The sequence below is a fragment of the Erythrolamprus reginae genome, chromosome 1 (assembly GCF_031021105.1).
Source record: "Erythrolamprus reginae isolate rEryReg1 chromosome 1, rEryReg1.hap1, whole genome shotgun sequence".
Taxonomy (NCBI): Eukaryota; Metazoa; Chordata; class Lepidosauria; order Squamata; family Dipsadidae; genus Erythrolamprus; species Erythrolamprus reginae.
In genome coordinates this window covers 79111501-79134797 of record NC_091950.1, presented here as the reverse complement: position 1 = coordinate 79134797, position 23297 = coordinate 79111501, and the positions used below count along the sequence as shown (strand labels likewise).

The following is a 23297-nucleotide window of genomic DNA, read 5'->3' as shown; positions in this document are numbered from 1 at the left end:
CCAATAAGATTAATAGCCATTAGTAGCATAATCTCTCTGAATGTTATAATTATCACTATTTTTGTGGTGACAAGTTCCATAGCTTGACTATATACAGGGTAAATTAAATCTGGGTCCTTCCCAAATTCCCTGTTGCTCTGTTTTGTTAATGACTGCATATTCTGGTTGTTTAATACTATGAATACTTTTATTCATCTTTGTATGGTTTCCATATCTTGCTGGCATTATTTTCTAATCTTTGAACACCAATGTTGCTTTCTGATTGAATGGGAAAATTAACCTCATGCTTTGGTGATATTTGTCCTCGTGCTAAAGGAGAATGATTAATTGTACAATTTTTAACATTTATTTTGCATTAAAGCTTTAACTCTAGTATATCAGTTTTGTACACTTTGGTGAACTGATAGGAATTCACATTTCATAGCAATAATGGAAAGGAAGATATCTTTCCAAAACATGGCAATAGTATCATATACTTGTCCCTAGAGTTCACAAAACAAGTAGCGCCTTTTAGAAATAGTGGAAGATGCATCCATTTAAGGCTCAATTCTCATTATAGGTAGTCCTCATTAATTTAAAAAAAGCCACATAACATACCACTTATTGACAGTACTTCCAGCAATCCCACTTGCTTTTGTTAAGTGAGGTCCATGCAGGTTGTTAAGCGGGGCCCCACATGAGTACAACTTCCTAATTCCTATTGGCTTCCCCACTAACTTTGCTTGTTGGAAGTTGGCAGGGAAGATTACAGATTGCAATTGTGTGCTTGTGGGATGCTGCAATGGCTCTAAGGTCAAGGAGAGGTCATATTTACTGCATTAGAACAGTTTGCCACTGTTATAAATTCTAACAAATCCTCAGTGTATTGTTGAATGAGGATCCCCCTCTAATTTTGCTTGAGATTTCTTATAAGAACAAAATGAAGTTACTAATTAAGTCACAAACCATAATTATACAGGGTTATTTGCTGAATAGCTCTACAGTTTATAAGTGAAATAATGCCAGTTTAGATATTTTGCACAATAGGTCATGTATAACAAATGTTTGAAAATCTTAGATTTGGAATACCTGATAAAAAATATCTCAGTAATATGTTAAATAGAATTTTACAGGCATACTGTAATTCTCAAATTATTCTATATAATATGTAACATAATAAGAAGTACTATAAAATGTTATCCAGATCCAAAGATGCATGCGTGCACACAAGCACACACACATGCCTGGCGACATAGGTGGGGTTTCAAGAGTTTGCGGAAGGCAAGGAGGGTGGGGGCAGTCCTAATCTCTGGGGGGAGCTGATTCCAGAGGGCCAGAGCCGCCACAGAGAAGGCTTTTCCCCTGGGTCCCGCAGTGACTCTTGGTCCAGATAGGGCCGCAACTAGTGCACCAGGCGAACCTGGGCAAACTCCCCCCTCGCCACAGCCGAAAGATGGTGTTCTAATGTCAGCTGTGGATCGAGGAGGACGCCCAAGTTGCGGACCCTCTTCGAGGGGGTCAATAGTTCCCCCCCCCAGGGGAATGATATGAATGATAACATCTTCCTGCCACTCATGGTAAGTGTTTGGCTGAAGTATTATCAAGCATGTATTACCAATCAACTGTGTTATTCTTTTTCAATCATAGGGACAATAGAAACTATCCAAATGGCCCTGATCAACAGTTTACATACTTTTGATTGGTGATTTTGGCCTGATAACATGCACACAGGTCATTGTGTGAATGGCTATTAAGGGTAACCAGCCTCACCTGTGATCTGCTTGCATGTAATCAGTGTGTGTATAAAAGCCCAATGATTTTTTGGTCTCCTGGCAGACCTTTGCATCCTTCATTCAGTGCTGCACTGATTTATGTACCGAATAATTTTTTTGTTACTGCTTTGCAAGTTTATTTTAATGCATGTATATATATATATTAATGTTTTGCAGGATAAGGAAGGGGTAGAAGCTGTTTCAGTAGGGGCCATTCTTTCAGATTATCAACGAGTCCGCGTGGAAAATGTGTAAGTAAAATAAGACATTGCTTACAGTGTAAGGGCAACATGTCATACATGGCCACAGAGCTATTGATTTCTGTGGTGTGGGCTAGATCAGAAACATTATTGCTTTTATGTCTACATGAAGCTAAACATATAATTATCAAATCAAAAAGCTTGAACTCTTAAAAATGGGAATCTTGTCAAGAAAGGGAAAATATGCTATGTTTCCTATCTTCTATGGGCTTTTGTTTTATAGCAATATAGATTTCATGAACTGAAGCACATATGTTCCTATTAAACCTTGCAGTAATTTATCTAAACACGTAAGAGTTGAAAGAAAACTAATACATTTACCTCCATAACTCTAAATAGGGATATTTTGATAAAATAAATATGAAAACAATCCTTTTGTAATCTATTGACACCTGTATTTATTTCATCTCCAATTGCTACATACAACTGCCATTTGGATGGCTTGTAAATTGTGAAACCTAAAATTGTCATATTGCAGGAAAATTTCCTTCTTGTAACTTCAAACTCTACTCAGTCAGTTTTAGTGTTGTAATATAAAGTTCTGAACAAATGCCTAGGAATACATCAGAGGGACAACTTCAATGTTTAAGTTAAACTTGTGTAAATAATATTGACGCAGTGGTCCCAAATTACATTTTCTTTTGTGATACTATGAATGTATGTGAACTGCTTGGAAATATTTATTATTACTTGAAATCTTTTTATTACTTGAAAATAACATATGAAACTTATCTTCTTACACTATTATTTTAAGATCTAATTAGCAACTTTTGACTTGGTCCTGAAATGCTGCAATGTTTTTTGTCTTGTTCATTTTATTTTAGACAGTTGGAATTAATTGCATGACATTCTGATATTTCTTTGGTATTCCAGATTAGCCATATAAAATATATAATAATATCACTATTTTGTCTGATGCATTGTATGGGTGACCTGGTTATGTGAAAAAAGCTATATCAACTTACAAGTTTGTGGAAAATGAAGGGGATAGAATAGTATAGAATAATGTATGGTTATTCAAGTGAACTGCAGATGCTGTACTTTATTATAAAACTTACTAGTTGAGCATGGAGCTAACCAATTTTTTGGAATAGTGCAAACTAATATTTCTGCTTGCCTTAGAATTGTTGCATATGCCTGTAACTTTAAGGGCAACACACAATGTAGCAAATAAGTTGATTTAAAAAAATCAATGGCTAGCCATTGATACTCCCAAATTCCAGGTAGTTACCTTATTACATATTACCGAGGCAGCATTGCTTGAATTAATCAAATGTGTAATGAGCACTCCTAGCAAACTGAATCTCTAGAGGTTCGTGTCAGTCAGAAATCACATAACATTTGCCTAGAATCTTTACTTCTAGAAAAGAAACCCCAGAGGGCATTTGGCTAAATTCCCAAATAAATACATTTCTCCTCACTCCGCTGAAGTTAGGTAGCAAGGAAGGAGTCTGCCGGAGGCTTTTTTTTCTTTGTCAATCTAGTGAAATATGCGGCTACAGGGATGAGAAAGGATAATGCCTATCTTTTAAAGAAGGAAAGAATTACATCCATATTTCTAGATGCAGAAGTATCTGGTTGAATGTGCCATTCCATTCTAAAGTGCATCTGTTCAGAGCTTTGCCTTTCATTGTTATTTTCCTCTGAAACTCTGCATTTGTTTTGCCTCTGTTCCTTTGCTTCTGATTACTCTTTCAATTAGCTTTGCCACCCTCACAATCCATTCATGTTGCTGCTACTGCCGCCCCACCCACTCTTTCATCACCCCCTTATATTCCTCTTCTTTTTGCTCCTTTTTTTTCTGTTTTCAGTTTTTAAAAGGTAGCATTTTAAGCAGGCTCTTTTTGTGGCAATATAGCACTGGTAAAATAACTGGAATACTCTTGGCCTCTTCAAATTGAATACCAATTGCTGGGTCTTAACTTGGGGTTTTCTCCTCCATTTCTTTCAGCAGGTAGGGAATGCATTGTCTCCCTATTAATCTTCTGATGCCCCTGATTGAAAGGGGTGGGTGGAAATGGGAAAAAAGCCAGTGAAAATTGATTTAACAGAAGAGCTATAATGACCTTAAGTATTTGATGAAGTGTGTTGTCACTGGATAGTTACTATTTAAATGGGATCCTATAATGTATCCATTTGTAGATGCAAGAATAAATGCTTAATATCTATATGGTTGCCCTCTACATCTGCTATGCAAGTTGAGAGATGCTCCAGAACAGATTGGGCCCTGAGCAACAGATTGGATAGGAGGTGTGGAGCAGAAAAAATTCATTGCAAGGGGAAATGTATGGATTCAGCGTTGCATTTAGCTATCTTTATTTTTGCTAATGTATACCTAGTGTAATTGTCTAAATTAAGCAAGATTGCTTAGAGAGTCAAATGATCTGGGTTTACTAATAATGACATATCCATCTTTTCTTTCTGTGAACAGTTGTAGAAGGCTTGCTTTGCAGCCTTTAGCCTACCTGTGGCGCCAGAATCAAGACACATTGCTGAGAGAAATTATATCCTTGAAAGTTCAAGCTATAATAATAAAAGTAGCAGCTATCGGTAAGAATTCAAACTAACTGTAGTAACTGTGGTGAATCTTCATTGTCAATAAGCAATCAATACCATAACAGCCACAGGAATGTATTAATCTGTTTTGTAATTAAAATGTACTCAAGGGCAGAAAACTGCATCAGGAGTAAGTGAAGTATGAAATATATCTGTATGAGGAATGGAATTTCAGTTGCACAATGTTATGTCTAAACAATTACTAGATCTACTCAAATATTTTTAATACCAGCTAGTGAAAAAAGTAAAGAAAAATCGTTTTGACTTTCTTCATTACATTTGTACAGAGAGTATGTTTTTTTTTTAAAAAGTCCATTTCTAGAATAATCATTTCCATTATGCTCATAAGAGTTATACAAATGCTAGAATTTGGAACAGCATTACTATAAATCATAGGTGGTTGTAATGAAAAGAATTAAGTAAAAACTTTAGTAACAACAACCAATAAATGATTTTGCATGATCAAAGAGGTATTTTCCTGTTCTATCTTAAGATAGTCAGATCCTAAATTATAAAGAAAATATATTTATTACTAGCCTAATTTATCCTTTCTATATTCAGGCTATTCTGTTCTATTCAGATTTAGTTACATATGTTACTCTGTTACTTTTTTAATGTACATGGCTCCATTATAGCATTCAGCAAAGTTAATTTACCATTTCAAAAATTATTTAAGGACAGTTAGGTTTTTCAGTTTAAAGAATAAATTGTACATAGGAGAAAATTTCAGTGGAGTCCAGAATCACCACATTGAGTTTCATTGACAAAATTGTGATTTTTCACATTGAACTGACCTATTGTAGAAAATACTTTGGCCACTAAGATCAGTCCAAGCAGAGCATTAGGCTTACTGAAAGGTATGTGATTCTCTAACTACATAAACTGATGAGAAATTGATTAATAGCCAGTACATCATTTCAGAATTGCAGTCCTTTCTGTAGTATTTCACATCAGATTACTAGATAACTAAATCTTGGGTGTACAATTTGATAAAAAGGGGGATTTTCTTTTGGGGTCAGTAGGGGTTTGTGGCCCATTAGACCAAAGAATGGCCAATCTAATAGGAAAGAATCTGTTCTACGTGAGTGACTAAAAATAAATTTCTGATGAAGTGCACAGTATAATTTTGGTGTGAATTAAATCATAATTTACCTTGTTTAAAATAGGAATTCATTTATTGGGAGTATCAATGGTAGGAAAAATACTTCTTCAGAATCATTTTATTTTTATATCATTTCTGATAAGGACAGTAAAATAAGACCATCCCAAATTTATTTAGTGCTTTCCTAACATTTAAACTAAGTAGATTTTTTTTTTTTAAAAAAATCTATCTTTAATCACAATTTACAAATTAATTCACTTGGCAGGACTTGATATCTTGTTAAAAAGTGACAGGCTTTGTAGCAAATTCTAGCTTTTTATTTAAGAATAAATCTATTATCTGTGATAATACTTTGGATTCAGAAACAGAAAGCATTTTATTTTAAGATATATTGGAATAGAGTCATTATGCAACTACCATATTTTTCGGAGTATAAGATGCACCTTAGTTTTGGGAGAGAAAAATAGGGAAAAGAATCTGCCTACCAGATATTCATCTGGCTAGCGTCCTTAGTCTGGTCAGCTTCAACACAATATTTTATCCCCTGGTTGTGTAGGGCTTTTAAAAAAAACACCTTATTCGAGAGAGTAACAGTGAAAGAGCTTGCAAGCCAGTAAGACCTGGGAACATCAGTAGCACCTGGAAAGAAACATTTGGAGCAAGTAGAGCAATGACAAAAACCCTGCAAAGACTTAGGACTTGGAAAACATTCTTTGCAGAGACTAAGAATGAAAGCTTGCAAGCCAGTAAGAGTTTGGAACATTATTAGCACCAGGTTATGGCTGGAAAGGAACATTTGGAGCAAGTTAGACCAATGGCGGGGGAGGGGGAACTACAAAGACAGGGTTTGGAAAACATTCTTAGCAGAGAGTAACAATGAAAGAGTTTGGAAGAGCTGGGGACATTGTTAGCACCTGGTTAGGGCTGGAAAGAAACTTATTTGGAGCAAGTTAGAGCATAAACCCTGTAAAGACTTGGGGCTTGGAAAACATTCTTTGCAGAGAGAAACAATGAAAGAGCCTCCAAGGTAAGAGCTGAGAAGATTGTTAGCAGCTAGTTAGGGTTGGTGGAGGGGAGGAAAAAGCTACATTCTGAGTATAAGACATAGCCAAATTATCAGCCTCTTTTAGGAAGGAAAAAGGTGCATCTTATACTCTGAAAAACATGATAAGTATATTATATAACATTATACATTATACAACCAAGCAAAGTATAACCAGGTTATGGTTCGTCAGTTCAGCAGTCTCCAACCTTTATGGCTTGGTAGCCTGGCTGGAGGAGAAAGAGGGGAACTGGGCCGCCAGTGCCAGGCTGACACAAGCCTTGCTCAAGTGGTGGGCTGCCATGTACGTGTGCTGTTCAGGCAAGTTGAGTTATACAAGCATGCACAAACTCCAGCCAGCCACTCATGTGGCCCAATTCCAAGTAGGCCACACCCCATGTCCTGGAGATTGGGATCCTGTGACTTAATTAATAGGAGTCCTCACATGGTGACCACCTAGTGGACAAGTATTTCTTATGTTCTAGAAGTAGCTATGAAACGGTTGTAGCTTGTGTATGAGATCAAGTACATATTTTGTGATGCTTCTGAATTTCCTTTTGAGACTTGCAGCCTACATTTATACATCATTTGCTGCCTTAGCAGTGTTCTATCCACAGTGTTCTATGTCCAAGTGTAATGTGGCCTTGGAAGATGAGATGAAAGTAAAGGACAACTAGGCAGGATCACATAATATCAAGTCCAAGGGGATAACTGTTGCCTCTTGGCCTCCATGCCCAACTTTTACATATTTGTCCCCAAAATTATGAAATTAGTTAAGACTATTTTTGGAAATATTCTAGGAAAGTGCAGCTAGTTCCGACTTGGTGAACCTTTAGTGTGAAGATAAAACACGTTTCTTTGCTTGGGAAATTTAAAAAAAGTTAAATTATACTGTTGAATTTTTACTGCTTTCTAAAACTTGCTTCATTATTTTCATTATGTAGCATTTAATACTTTACTAACTGTAAACTCTGGTCCACCAGGAGAAGAATGTCTTTAAAAATATTTTTTAATTAATTTTGTTTTCAGTTTCAAATTGTAGTCAGTTGGGTTGTTTAGTGTAGACTTGGCTATTAATGTCTCTAGAATGTTCTTATGCTTTGGCCCAAATTCTACAAAATGCAAGTTATCAATCCAAAATCCTTCCTTTTGTGGATTGGTGTTTTTTTTAATTTATAGGGAGGGAAGAGAAATAAGCAGATTCTGAGTGACAGAAGAAATAACTGCAGGGGCTATTTTGCCAGTGACCTGTGTCATCCCTTAAGTAAGATAAACTTGTCTTTGTATCTCACTAGGTTGGAACAAGTTAGGATGTGCTTACTGATACACAAAGAATATTCTGAGGAATTTTTTTTCTTCAGAGCACAAATACCATAAATAGTTGTAGATAGCAATTAGGTAGAAAAATGTCTGCCTCTTTTTTTTCTTTTTTGGCTACAGGTAGAAAGAAAGATCTTATCAGACTAAATTTCTCACCTGCCTAGGGCAGCAACAATTAGACACAAGCAAATTTAATGGAGCTTCCCTGCTCCGGGGGGCATACCATAGTGCTTTAATAACAATGTGCTTTATTAAACGAGGTTTAAGGAATGATGGCTGTTTAACATATCGAATGGCAGAGAAGTTAAGGTATGGGTTACCATTTTACTTTTAGATGAATAATCAAAGCTGCTTTTAAACTAAATTGCAGTAAATGTGTTTGGAATAACCCATTTAAAAGGCTGAGTAGTAATGCACATTAGATGGCATGTTGCGCTGATGTGAAAGAAATCAGTGAATATGTAACTTGAGCCTGACATTTATCAACCCTGGCGTGCTCCTATAGCTATATTTTCCATTAGTTTAATAGCATTGGTAGAAAGGTGTAAGATTGTAGGCAACATATAATTATACAAGTAAATACACATTAATTTCAGAAAACTCTTTTCAGTTGGCACTTATAAATTAATATCTCCAGATGATGAATTTCAGACGAGGCAGAGAGGTTTTTTTCCCCCTTACTTTTCCTTAATCAGAAATCTTGTTGTAACCCCTTTTTCCTCATAATAGTACAGAAGTTCACTTCATTAAAGGATTTGGGAAGTTCTGTTTCTTATAAGGAGATTGATCTACAGTGAATAGGTTTTATCTCAGTTACCATTTATTAAAAGAAATAAGCAATGAAACAATGATTGTGCTTGGCCTTTCAATCAGCTTTGTGTGTACAGTAATGTTTATAACTCCTCTGTAAGTTAAGCCATTACAGTATATCCCAATGAACTCAGAGTCCTTTGGGAGTGGGGTGGCATATAAATCCAAATAATAATAAACAAATAAGCTAAGAGAGAGTGAGAGAGACAAGAAACCCCCTTTTTGTTCACACTGGAGTGTTTAACCAATATGTTCTATTAGTAGCACCCCAAATTAAGATGAACTGGCAGGCTGTTGACAATATAGTAAAAAACCCCAATCTATTAGAAGAGGCAGCACCTTAAACCAAAAGGGAAAATTGGTTAAAATTCAGGAAATACAGTGATCCCCCGATCGTTGCGAGGGTTCCGTTCCAGGACCCCCCGCAACGAGCGGGTTTTCGCGAAGTAGCGCTGCGGAAGTAAAAACACCATCTGCGCATGTGCAGATGGTGTTTTTACTTCCGCAGCGCTAGTGAGGAGCCGAAGATTGGGGGCGGCGCGGGTGTTTTAAAACGTCGCCGCCGACATGGGGGGCTCGCTAGCACCCCCCCTAACCCGGGTTGGGGGTTCGGGGGGTGCTAGCGAGCCCCCCATGTCGGCGGCGACGTTTTAAAACACCCGCGCCGCTTTCCATTGAGTCCCGAAGACAAACGTCAAACTTCCGCGTTTGTCTTCGGGACTCATTGGAAAGCGGCGCGGGTGTTTTAAAACGTCGCCGCCGACATGGGGGGCTCGCTAGCACCCCCCGAACCCCCAACCCGGGTTTGGGGGGGTGCTAGCGAGCCCCCCATGTCGGCGGCGACATTTTAAAACACCCGCGCCGCTTCGCAGCTGTCTCCTGAAGCCGAACGCGGAAGTTAGCGTTCGGCTTCAGGAGACAGCTGCGAAGCGGCGGCGTGTTTTAAAACATCGCAGCCGGCCTGGGAGGGCTTTCCAGCAACCCCCGAGCCCGGATTGGGGGCTCGGGGGTTGCTGGAAAGCCCCCCCAGGCCGGCTCCGATCGTTTTAAAACAGGCGCGCCGTTCTCCGCTGACTCCTGGCGAACTTCCCCGCTTTAGGAGTCAGCGGAGAACGGCGCGCCTGTTTTAAAACGATCGGAGCTGGCCGGCTCTGATCGTTTTAAAACAGGTGCGCCGTTCTCCGCTGACTCCTGGCAAACTTCCCGGGCGAAGGGCGAAGGGCGGGTGAGCGGGTGCTGGGGGGGGGCTTCGCCCTCCCGCCAGCAAGAGGGGGAAGACCCAGGGAAGCCGCCCAGCAGCTGATCTGCCCGGCGCCATCTACGCATGCGTGCCCATAGAAAAAAAGGGCACGCATGCGCAGATGGTGTTTTGACTTCCGGGTTCAAAACTCGCAAATTACCCTGTTCGCAATGGTCGGGGACGCAATAACCGGGGGATCACTGTATTACTTTCTGTACAGATACATTGCATGGCATCTCAGTACTGTTCTAGGCAGTGTTCTCTCTAATTTCTTTGGGGGGTGGGCAGAAAAGTATAGTGTCTGAGCGGCAGTCCCTTCGGGACTGGGCGACACAGAAATAATAATAAAATTTCCCTCTCGGCTTCTGGGCAGGTTTGGAAAACTCTGAGTTGATGATGATTTTTAAGTGAGCGATTGCTCACTGCTCAGCTTAGAGGGAACTATGGTTCTAGGCCCTGTGCTGTTCAACATATTTGTAAATGATTTGGCTGATGGGTTATAAAATATGATTATCAGATTTACAGACCACAGTAAAATAAGCAAACATTTTATTGGAATAAATCAAGATCTAGCAGACCTTTACCAGCTGAGACATTGGTAGAGAGCAGCAAAAGACGTATAAGCAGAGGCAATTGCAAAATCCTACATTTTCATAGGAGTGTATTTCTTTCCAATGGTTAACAAGTTATGTATAGGGGAAAAATGAAGCATAGGATGGGGAGAACTGTACTGACAGCAACACTTGTGAAAATTTGTAGTCCTAGATTGGAAATAAGGATAAATTTTCAGACAGTAAGACCAATTAACCAACGGAACAGCTTGCCTTCAGAAGTTGTGGGAGCTTTATCACTGGAAGCTTTCAAGAAGAGATTGGACTGCCATCTGTCAGAAATGGTGTAGAGTGTGCTTGGGCTGGGGGTTGGACTAGATCAGTGATTTTCAACCTTTTTTGAGCCGCGGCACATTTTTTACATTTACAAAATCCTGGGGCACACCACCAACCAAAATGACACAAAATTACACCCTAAGACACTCTCCTCTCTTTTTCCATCCCTGTCTCCTCCCCACCCATGTGTGTGTGTGTGTGTGTGTATATACACACTCTTGAACCATTTCCAAAAACAGGTGAGGGCTGGGTTTTCTCTCTCTCTTATTCTTTGGGTGCTTTTTATCATATGCTTTAAATCAAGAGTCACTTCTCTCTCTCTTTCCTCTCATTCTCGTTTCTCTTTTTTCCTCCCCTTTTTGCTCATTTCTCTCTCTCTCTCTCTTTCTCTCTCTCTCTTTCTCTCTCTCTCCTTTCCTCTCCTTTTCTCTCTTTCTCTTTCTTTCTTTCTCTCTCTCTCTCTCTTGCTTTCTTTCTCTCTCTCTCACTCTCACTCTCTCTCTCTCTCTCCGCAAAAAGTTGCGATACCAGAACCTGAGCTTTCTTCTTGGCGGCACACCTGACTAGTTCTCGCGGCACACTGGTTGAAAAACACTGGACTAGATAACTTACAAGGTCCCTTCCAGCTCTGTTAATCTGTAAAACCTCTGAAGTCCCTTCCTGATTTATTCTGAATTTTTCAGCTTTCCATCCCTTCATGTCCCTTCGCCGCTAAATCGTGTGGCAGCAAACATGCTTTGGGGATTTGGCTGGGAGGGAGAAGAAGTAGGACCTTCCTAACTCCCTCCCCCCCAGCCAAACCCCCAAAGCATGTTTGCTGCCACACGATTTAGCGGCGAAGTGACGTGGATGGATGGAAAGCTGAAACCGGGCTGTTTCAGCTTTCCATCCCTTCACGTCCCTTCGCCGCTAAATCGTGTGGCAGCAAACATGCTTTGGGGATTTGGCTGGGGGGGAGAAGAAGTAGGACCTTCCTAACTCCCTCCCCCCCAGCCAAACCCCCAAAGCATGTTTGCTGCCACACGATTTAGCGGCGAAGTGACGTGGATGGATGGAAAGCTGAAACCGGGCTGTTTCAGCTTTCCATCCCTTCACGTCCCTTCGTCGCTAAATCGTGTGGCAGCAAACATGCTTTGGGGACCTTCCTAACTCCCTCCCCCCCAGCCAAACCCCCAAAGCATGTTTGCTGCCACACGATTTAGCGGCGAAGTGACGTGGATGGATGGAAACCGCCCGGTTTCAGCTCCCCATTCCTCCACGTCACTTCGCTCCTGTCCTGGCTAAATCGTGTGGCAGCAAACAGGCTTTGGGGTTTTGGCTGGGGGGGGAGGGAGTTAGGAAGGTCCTACTGCTTCCTCCCCCAGCCAAAAACACAAAGCCAGGCAGCCTCCAGCCGCCAAAGGAGCCTCCTGATTCTCCACGCTTCTCTGTCCCGCTCATTACCCGTGTCCGGCAGAAGCTGCTGCCCGATTGCTCTTAGCCGGCGGGATGCAAAGTGCTGGGGTGGGGGGGGTGTCCTGACAGCCCCCCCCACCCCAATGCGAGCAGCGGGGAGTCACCCATGGCCGGCAGAAGATCGCTCTTGCCCGGCTTCCCCGTGAGGCATCAGGTCAGCATTCTGGATGGGCGGGCGGCGGGCGAGGATGGGGGAAGCCTCGTGGGGAAGCCGGGCAAGAGCGATCTTCTGCCGGCCATGGGCGAGCGGTGGGGAGTCGCCCATGGCCGGCAGAAGATCGCTCTTGCTGACCTGCTGCCTCGCGGGGAAGCCGGGCAGGAGCGATCTTCTGCCGGCCATGGGCGACTCCCCGCCGCTCGCCCATGGCCGGCAGAAGATCGCTCTTGCCCGGCTTCCCCGCGAGGCAGCTGGTCAGCATCCTCGGCGGGCGAGCGGCGGGGAAGCTGGCGGCTGTGGCAGCTGCTGCAAGAGGCTTCCCCGCCTCCTCAAAGCAGCCTCCAAAACCTGAACTTTCGCTGAGAAGCCCCGCCGCCCGGCTGTCACCTTTTAAAACAGCCGGGGGGCTTCTCAGCAGCCTCCCAACGCTGAAGCCCCCAGGCTGTTTTAAAAGGTGACAGCCGGGCGGCAGCGTTTTTTTTGCGGGGTTTTTTTGTTGTTGCATGGATTAATTGACTTTACATTGTTTCCTATGGGAAACAATGTTTCGTCTTACGAACCTTTCGTCTTACGAACCTCCTCCTTGCACCAATTAAGTTCGTATCATGAGGTATTACTGTAGTATCAACTATGAACAAATTCTTTGTTCCTCTTTATTCTGCATTGATTGGACTGTGTTTAGAGTATTGCATCCAGTTCTGGGCATCACATTCGAGGAAGGATATTGACCCTACCAAGTGGATCAAGAGAGTTGCCTTCATATATCCAAAGGCTTACCATACAATTTAAAAGACATAAATTTTCAGAATTGTTTCAAAAGGTAGGATATGGACCATTTGTTTCAATTATATGAAAATAGATTATACTGCATTTTTTGGACTACAAGACACACCGGAATATAAGACACACCTTAGTTTTGGGGGAGGAAAATAAGAAAAAAGCTGATTGGGGAGTGGAGGCCTCTCTGAATACCCTCAATCAACTGTTCCCAGACATGAACTTTAGCAACAGTTTTGTTGGTTGTGAGCTCTATGCCTTTTTTTTTCAGCCAGTGAAACCTCCAGTTGAGAGTTATTTTTCCAGCTTCTGAAACCTCCGTTGTAACCCTACCCAGCCTCTCAAATAGAAGTTTCAGAGGCTGGGGAAAAAAACCTTCTAAAACAGTTTTCACATGCTGGGGCTATATTCGGTGTATAAGACACACCCAAATTTTCACCCTCTTTTTTGGGTGGGGTGGGGGGGAAGGTGAGTCTTATACTCCAAAAAACACAGTAATCAGTATATCTGGCGGAGGGACGGTACTTTGCAATAAAAACTTTTCAACAATAGAACAGTCTGCCTCAGGAGAATAGATTCTCTTTTGCTGAAGATGTGACCATCTGTTAGGTATGCTGTAATAGGGAATTCCTGAACAAAAGAGAGTCCCAAAGCATCTTCCATCTAAGCAGACAGTAAGTACTCATCTAACCTGTGATGCTCAAAAGAACAAAAAAAATTAAAATGTCTTTTATTTGTGGCGCCTTGAGAAACAGAACTGGAGATAAAAGAGTGTGACTGTTATCATTACTTGATAACGCTTGTGTGTTTGTACCTGAAAACTAACTGACACATATTAATAACAAGTCAGTGCTTTGAAATGATGCTCAAAGAAAGAGTGCAAGTATTGGAGGGGAGACTATAAACACCTTAATTCATAAAAAGGGAAGGAAATGAATTAGTTCAACTAAAGGGCTGACAGAGGAAGGGAATCAGAAAAAAGCAATCTAAGGAGGAGAATTAGTCAAAGAGCTAGACCAGTGGGTGGCAGTGACAAGAGGAACAAGACTCATGAAAGATATTCTATGATGCTGGAACTTAGAATGAGCATTTCCTCATGAACCTTCAAGGGAAAAAAAGTGATACTGCTAAATGGGAGGCAGAAACATAATTATTTGAAGAACAGAAGGAATGCAGCCAACACCCCCCCCCCATTATTATGGTAATTAGTGATTCATTCTTATTCTTACCCCCACCCTCCTCACCTTCCACAAGATGTTAAAGACCCATTTGTGTTGCCAGGCATGGGGGGACTAATCCCCTCCTTCTGACTTGTAGCATTTGAGTGTGGTGTGATTGTGTAGCATTGATTGTTTTTAGTAATAATGGATTTTAACTTGTTATTCTTAATATTATATTTGTATTGTATTGTATTGTATTGTATTGTTATTGCTGTTGTGAGCCACCCCGAGTCGTTGGAGAGGGGCGGCAAACAAATAATAATAATAATAATAATAATAATAATAGTAGTAGTAGTTGTTTTGTTGTTGTTATTGTTGTTGTTGTTGTTGTTGTTATTATTATTATTATTATTATTATTATTATTATTATTATTATTATGAGGCACAGAAACAAACTCAGTGGACCTCATATACTTGGACTTCAGTAAGGCTTTCGATAAAGTCGACCACAATCTCCTAATCCACAAACTAGAAAAAAATGGAGTAGACTACTACACATGTAGATGGATAAACAGTTGGCTGACCAACCGCACCCAACGAGTTGTCCTCAACGGCACCAAATCCACATGGAAAAAAGTAGACAGTGGAGTACCACAGGGCTCTGTCCTGGGTCCTGTACTCTTTAACATCTTCATCAACGACCTGGATGAGGGAATAAAAGGGGAACTAATAAAATTTGCAGATGACACCAAGCTGGCGGGGGTAGCCAACACCCTTGAGGACAGGCTCAGAGTACAAGAAGACCTAGACAGACTATCACAGTGGGCCTATACCAACAAAATGAGGTTCAACACCGACAAATGCAGAGTCCTCCACCTCGGCAAAAAGAACCCTAGACATACATACAGCCTGGGAGATACCCCACTCAGCAGTAGTGACTGCGAAAGAGATCTTGGAGTCTTGGTGGACAATCAACTAAACATGAGTCAGCAATGTGCAGCAGCAGCCAAAAAAGCCAACTCAATCCTAAACTGCATCAATAGAGGAATACGCTCCAAGACCAGGGAAGTACTAATACCACTCTATTATGCCCTGGTCAGACCCCACCTGGAGTACTGCATCCAATTTTGGTCACCTCACTACAAAAAAGACATCGAAACTCTGGAGAAGGTGCAAAAAAGAGCAACCAAAATGATTAGGGGACTCGAAACCAAGACTTACGAAGAGAGATTGAGAGAACTGGGCATGGACAGCCTAGAAAAAAGAAGGTCTAGAGGGGACATGATAGCAGTTTACAGATACTTGAGGGGTTGCCACGGTGAGGAGGGGGTCTCTTTATTCCCCAGGGCACCAGAGGGCCGGACGAGGAACAATGGTTGGAAGCTGACCAAGGAGAGATTCAACCTGGAAATAAGGAAGAACTTCCTGACGGTCAGAGCGATCAACCAATGGAACTGCCTGCCAGGGGAGGTGGTGAACTCCCCAACTCTGGACACCTTCAAGAGGAGATTGGACTTCCATTTGGCTGGGGTGCTGTAGGGTTTCCTGCTCAGGCAGGGGGTTGGACTCGATGACCTAACGGTCCCTTTCAACTCTATTAATAAAATAAAATAAAAAATAAAAAAATAAAAATAAACATGCTGACTGGAGCCATTGTCTCATGACGTATGCTGCCTCCTTGAAGTACAGATTAGGATGTGAAAAAAACAACTTTCAAGATTCAGAAAATTATTTCTCTGTGCTCAAATCACTACTCATCCATGTAGGGATCAGTGATACTGCCAAGAAAATTATAGCCATACCAGCAATGATACTCAAGAACATGGTTGGTAGTCTCATCTATTTTTTTAGTCCATGGGAAACGACTGAATACTGTATATATGTGTATACTTAGGTGCATTGTATCAAAAGCATATATTTGATTTCTGGAAAAATGTTACCTCGATAATGATATGTACGTACGATTTCCTATGCATCTATTTAGATACTGAAGTATGATGATTACCTCAAATCTTCCTCCATCATAATTTATTTTTCCTCTAAGAAGCAATCAGAAACAACTGTAGTTAATTTCTGCATGAAATGAATATAGAATAGAATAGAATAGAATAGAATAGAAATAGCATTCTTTATTGGCCAAGTGGGACTGGACATACAAGGAATTTGTCTTTGTGTATAACATAGTACTCCAATTTTAATTCAAACACTTGGCCTAAGAAGATTCTGATGGTTTACCAAATTGTTTTACTCTTTTAAATGGCAAGTATCTTCAACTTAAGTGATTTTCAAATGTTTCTTTCCTCTTGCATCCTCTAAGGATATTCTTTGCAGCCTGAAATATCACGACTTTTTGATGCCTTCTGTCACAATCCTTCTATCTGTCATACCAGCTTATCATCCACCCACACAATTTTCCATGGTGTTTTCGCAACCTATCATTAGATAATTTTTTAAAAACTCTGCTTTTTTTGTTGTTCACCACCTACACAAGACCGAGATCTCCTAATGAATCTGATTTTTGCCCTTTATAGTGTAGAAATGAACATGATGATTCTTCTTCTAATTCCACTTCCTCTTCAAAGTTACCTAATAGTTCAACACTTGAGGCAATAATGTTTATAACAAACCTAAACTGAAAAAGGAACCAAGCCCACAACATATGTATTCATTATTATGATCTATCATACAAGGAGTTTGGTCAGAGAATAGTATTTGTCACTTAAAACAAGATTATCAAGTAGCCAACTGCAATTTTTTAAGATCCTAACAGTCAAACTTCTATTCTGCATTAGCCTTGTCTCCTGGCTAATGTAACATCACAATATGCTAAAAAAAAACCCACCCTGAGACCATACCTTTATTGATGAACAACATTAGCAATATTGATGAATAATATTAGAAATAGGACAGGCACAAAGAAGCCATCCATATCTATTGCCCAGTTATTAATTTCTATGCATTAGGTAGAATGTGAACATCTGAAATATTAAACTCTGTCACAAAATCAAGATACTTCTTGCAAGATGCAGCAGTTTTGGAGGTGTGTGTGTGTGTGTGTGTGTGTGTGTGTGTGTGTGTGAATTCTTTTTACTACTGGTTCTGTGGGCGTGGCTTGGTTGGCACGGCTTGGGGAAGTGGCAGGGGAAGAAGGTTACTCTAAAATTACCATTTCCTCATGATTATCTGGGACTCAGAAGGTAGAGAATAGATGGGGGTGGTAAAAGTCATAGGTGGTATTTACCGTTTCTCAGAACTACTCAAAATTTCTGCTACTGGTTTTCAGAACTACTTTATTACTATTATTTGTTTGTTTGTTTGTTTTATTTATTTGTTTGTTTGTTTGTTTATTTATTTATTTATTTATTTATTTATTTATTTATTTATTTATTTATTTATTTATATGTTGCCCAACTCCCAATTGACTCCGGGCGGCTTAACAACAGAACAAATATTTCAAACATCTTAAGCATTAAAACAATTAAAACACATACATATCATTCCATAGCTGGATCTCGCCAATTACTAAAGTTTGTTGCAAAATAAAAACCAGAAGCACACACAGACGATTAATTCAGCTGGATTCAATAACTTCTGTATAAACATAATAATGTATATATTTACAATACCACAAGCATAGTTCCCTCTAAGCTGAGCAGTGAGCAATCGCTCACTTAAAAATCATCATCAACTCAGAGTTTTCCAAACCTGCCCAGAAGCCGAGAGGGAAAGAGTGAGAGGGAAGGAGAGAGAGAGGAAGAGAGGAAGAGAGAGAAACAGATAAAAAAAAGAGAGGAAGGAAAAGAGAAAGAAAAAGAATGGGAGTAAGGAAGAGAGAAAGAAAATCAAAATCTTGTTTGAAACTAGCTCAACTATTTAAGTGGCATTTTGATATTGATAGAGTTGCCCTATTATGAGCTCACTGTTATAGACGCACAGTACAGTATTTTATTTTGAAATTCTCTGAGGCAAAACAGGGTGGGGTTTTTTTTATTTGTTTGTTTGTTTGTTTCTTTCTTTCTTTGTTTATTTATTTATTTACTTATTATTTCTGTGCCGCCCAGTCCCGAAGGGACTGCCTCTCAGACACTATACTTTTCTGCCCAACCCCCCAAAAAATTAGAGGGAACACTGACCACAAGTAGAATTCTTCTTCAATCAGTTACAGGTAAATACAAGCAGGAGAGTTCGTTTCATTTCAGCAGAGCAGATAAACACAGAGAGTAGAGTGCAGAGTGGAAAAGAGAGCAGAGTAGACCTGGAGCCATGCCCAGACTTAAGCTTAAGTTCAGTTTTGATTCTCTTCACAGACTCAGAAATTTCAAGCTCTATTGGCTGACATAATTGTGATACCTATTCATTGGCTAACCTTGTTACCACTGGCTCTGCCAATTCATGAATAGTCTAACATACTTAATATTTCCACTAATGGTTTTCCAGAACTGGTTTGCTCATCCCTTTTCTCAACACATTCATGCACAATGGGTAACAATTCCAAAATACTTTTTGTTCAATTGACTGTGGTCTAAGATCTGTGGAATTTTTTATATAGAATACACTCTCACTCTTACATAACCTAAAGGTCTCCAGATTCCAGTGTGTTATCTACTCATTCAATCTTAGTTAAACTGGAATGTTCTCATAGTTCAGTAAGATATGTTATTCTATTTGGTGTCATATGGGATTATTTTATTTAAAGCTTTCATTTCAAAATAATTTAAAAATCTTTGAAATAATTAAGAAAAAAAGCAATTATTTCTCTGTTATATGTTATGCCAAAGGAAGCAACATCTTTGAAAGAAGCAAAAGGTATTTGTTTACTATATAACCCAGTGGTTCCCAACCTTTATTTGGCAATGCTCCATCTAAGCATCTCTAAAATTCTGACACCCCTCCCCCCATGACATATAATTTTTAGTATTCAAAAAGTGAATTCCTACTCACATGGAAGAAGCCTAAAAGGCCATTAGTATAGTTTAAATTTCCAATTGGCCCCATTAAAATCAAATTGCCCCCCTGTGGGGCATTGGTCCCATATTGGGAACCATTGCTATAACCATAACTATACTTTTTAAGCTTATTGTTGTGTAACGGTTTAGATCTAGGTTATTCTGTAATTATTTCTCTAACTCCCACATGTTTTACTATAGCATCTGAAATATTTAGATAGATATGTATTTTCAACCGAATTACAGTGATGCCTCGATACTTATTGTTAATTGGTCTGAGAAGTGATGAGTACCAAAAACAATGAGTACCAAATAATTTTTTCCCATAATAAAATAATGTAAATAAATTTAATGTGTTCCCAAACCAAAGGCAATGCACATTTTAAGGCAACATGTAAAAAGATAGGGTTGATATTGACAGATTCTAGCTTGTGTGTTGATTACCAAACAACAAATACCAGGACATTTTTTTTTCATCAAAATGTGTTAAGTACCAAATTCCAGGAGTTTCAAAGCAGTTGATTACCAAGCTATACAGGTATATGAACCTACTGAAACATTTTTAGCAATGATGCTATTAGAAGATAGCAATATATTCCAATTAAAATATTTATCAATCTAGATTTTTACGTTTTACTATATAAATATGATTTCAGACTCATTATGCAACTTTTACCAGGACACACTAACTGTGCATTAAAATTCCAGAGCGCAGAATTTGTGATGTTATTTCCAGTTCATTTTATCTGATGTTATTAAAAGCCTCTCAAGATGCTTTTCCTATCGTTTGTTAGAGTATTCTCCAAGAAATAAAGCTTTGGTTGCTTTCTTGACAGTAGATATTAATTGACTGATATAATTCAGTCAGAGAGTGAAAAATGCACTAAAAATAATGGGGCATAACATGCTAGGGTTAACATTTATTCATAGATGATGCAATTAAATAAAATAGGCATTAACTTCAAGGTCAGCCACTAAAGTAATAAAACTGAATATTTTAATTGAATCATAATTGCTTCCTCTAGATACATGCAAGTCAAGTAAAATAGATGTCAGCACAGCAAATTATGATTCTTCCTCCTAATTAATTTCTTAATTCTGCATGGAGTTTTCTATAGCTTGGGCTTGTTGTAGGTTTATCCACTCATCCAGGTTTCTTTTCCTTATCTCCAGTGATTTCATCATTTGGAAAATGCAATGTGATCTTGGTATTAAGATCCTGATTAAAGAATACTTGTCAGTATATTTTTATCAAATCATCAATAATCATTCATAGATACTTTTGGAAACATATTTAGAACAGTTGGGCGGAGAGAACAAAATTAAACTTTATGCTTGAATAATTATCATTTAAAGGACATAATATCCAAAAGCAGGGATGTGTGTTCTTTGTGGACTTTGGTCTGCAAATAATATCATCTCCCAACAAATATGCTTTAGAAGACAATGATGTAAAAATACATCATGCTTTTTAATCTAAAATTAATACCACAGAAGGGGGAAAAATGAAAGGATATCCTTGAAGTATATCAAAGAACCAGAAAAGATATAGGAAGGTGGAACAGACTGTTGCTAAGTACCAAAAGTGGGAACAAAAACAAAAGGAAGTTTTGATTCCATATACTACTAATAAATGCTCCAAAAATATTTGGCTTTTTGCCATTAGAAGAAATAAACACTGAATAAAGATTCTTCAACTTTGTGTGAAAATCTTAGGTTTCGACTGCAAATTTATAATTGGGATTGGAAATCTGTAACTTTCCCCAAATAACTGGACTCCATTTCTCATTGACTCAGTCAAGCTGATTGATGGAATTTAAAATCCAGCACATCTGGAAGCTCAGAGTTTCTCTAGAATATATTGCAGTGTAAGTCCTACAAAAACAATGAACTATGTTTTGTAGCAGGAAAAATGGTGCATATAATTTCTGTTAGCTTTTTATGAGGATTTGTATCAGTGGAAGTTACCCTTGAAAACCAAATAGCTTTATATGAATAAATTTAATACTTCTTCCATGGCAGTGAGAAGTCTTTCATTGTTGATCAACACTTTCTAAGTCTACGGAGAGGGGCAGCATATAAATCTAATTAATAATAATAATAATAATAATAATAATAATAATAATAATCGGCATCGCAATCCCAGGGGACAGCAAAATTGAGGAGAAGCAGCTAGAGAAATTAGTGAAATACGAAGATCTAAAAATCGAGCTGCAACGACTCTGGCATAAGCGGTCCCAGTGGTACTTGGCACGCTGGGTGCAGTGCCAAAGGATCTCAGCGGACATTTGAAAACCATTGGAATTAACAAAATCTCCATCTGTCAATTGCAAAAGGCCGCTTTACTGGGATTGGCAAACATAATTCGCCGCTACATCACGCAGTCCTAGGTGCTTGGGAAGCACATGACTGGTGATGAAATACGAAATCCAGCATAGTGATCTCGTTTGCTGTGTTGTATTGACATAATAATAATAATAATAATAATAATAATTATTATTATTATTATTATTATTATTATTATTATTATTATTTATGTGGCAAAAGGTGTGCATATGCAAATTATCCACTTGCATATTATTATGACTAGCTTGGGCCTAAGAAAATGTTCAAGAACTTGCTGGGCAGAGTAAACTAAATCATTCTCAAGAATTGACATGGATTTCTAAAAATCTCACAAATAAAATATCAGAAGTTTATATTTTGACCAAATCATTCTCAGATCACAATCCAAATTTTTGAGTTGTGAATTGAAATGATTTTGAATTATAGCTGAAGATTGAATGATTTTATTTTACAGAAAGAGATTATTGTAAAGGATTGTAAAAAGAAATTAAATATTTTAACAAAAATGTGGACAAATTGGTTGATCTAATGAGTTTTATTTTGTAAGGTCGTAAGACTAATCAATCAATAAACTACTACTAATGACTGTCTGAGATGGCAGCAAAGAGGTAATGAGAGGTTATTTCATACAACATATCTGTCTAAAGAAAAATAAATTCCAGGGAAAGATGTAAAAGAATCTGAATGAAATTAAAACCCTAAGTTAAATTGCTACATCAACAACTGTCTATGTTAATAGTCCAAGAACTAGAAATTAAACTGAATTATGTGAAAGACATTTTGATTTTGCAAATAAAACAGGAATATGATTAGCATGAGAAAAGAAAGAGAAAATGATAGAGAAATTCAAGAAGCTGATACGGTAATGACAGAAAGTGACTTTATTAAATATCTTTTTACAACTTGTATTGCAATTTCTATAAGAAACAGGAAGTACAGGTGGTCCTTGATTTACAACAGTCCATTTAGTGATTGCTCAAAGTTACAATGGCACTGGAAAAAGAGATTTATCAAAATTAAGATTGTTGCCGCATCCCCTTGGTGATATGGATATACAAATGAACATATAAATTAAATCATAGACTTTTCATTTGGGTTTAATGAACAAGGGAATTGGGCGGAAAATGGAATTTGTTAAACATGTTGACAGTAGCATAAAAATGGAAAGATGTATTAATTTTCACAATGGAAGAATAGTTGGAAGAACTGAACAAGTTTTTGGAATTAGCAGAGATTGCAAAAAAAAAATTAAATGAAATATTTGAAGTTTACTGATTAAACTTTGTTCTTGATGATATAAATAACTAGTGTATACTGAATATACAAAGTAAAAAATGAAGTTGTAACATTATTATGTTCATTCTTCTGCATTGAAAAGCATAGGAAATTAATGTTTTTTTTCTTTTTGCCCCTTTATCCCATATTTCACTCCCCCCCCCTTTTCGCATTATTTTCATTTTCATTTATATCTTTTATATTTAAATAACG

At 38.7% G+C, this 23297-nt stretch overlaps 1 protein-coding gene across 4 annotated transcripts in view; it reads left to right on the top strand.

The window, feature by feature from the left end:
- DPH6 (diphthamine biosynthesis 6) overlaps positions 1-23297 on the top strand; it is a 277224-nt gene that overhangs the window by 58481 nt on the left and 195446 nt on the right. For all 4 annotated transcript variants that reach the window (XM_070756244.1, XM_070756252.1, XM_070756261.1 and 1 more), the window contains 2 exons: positions 1929-2002; positions 4443-4561. In XM_070756244.1, the coding sequence (XP_070612345.1) occupies positions 1929-2002; positions 4443-4561 (193 nt within the window). The remainder of the gene's footprint in view (positions 1-1928; positions 2003-4442; positions 4562-23297) is intronic.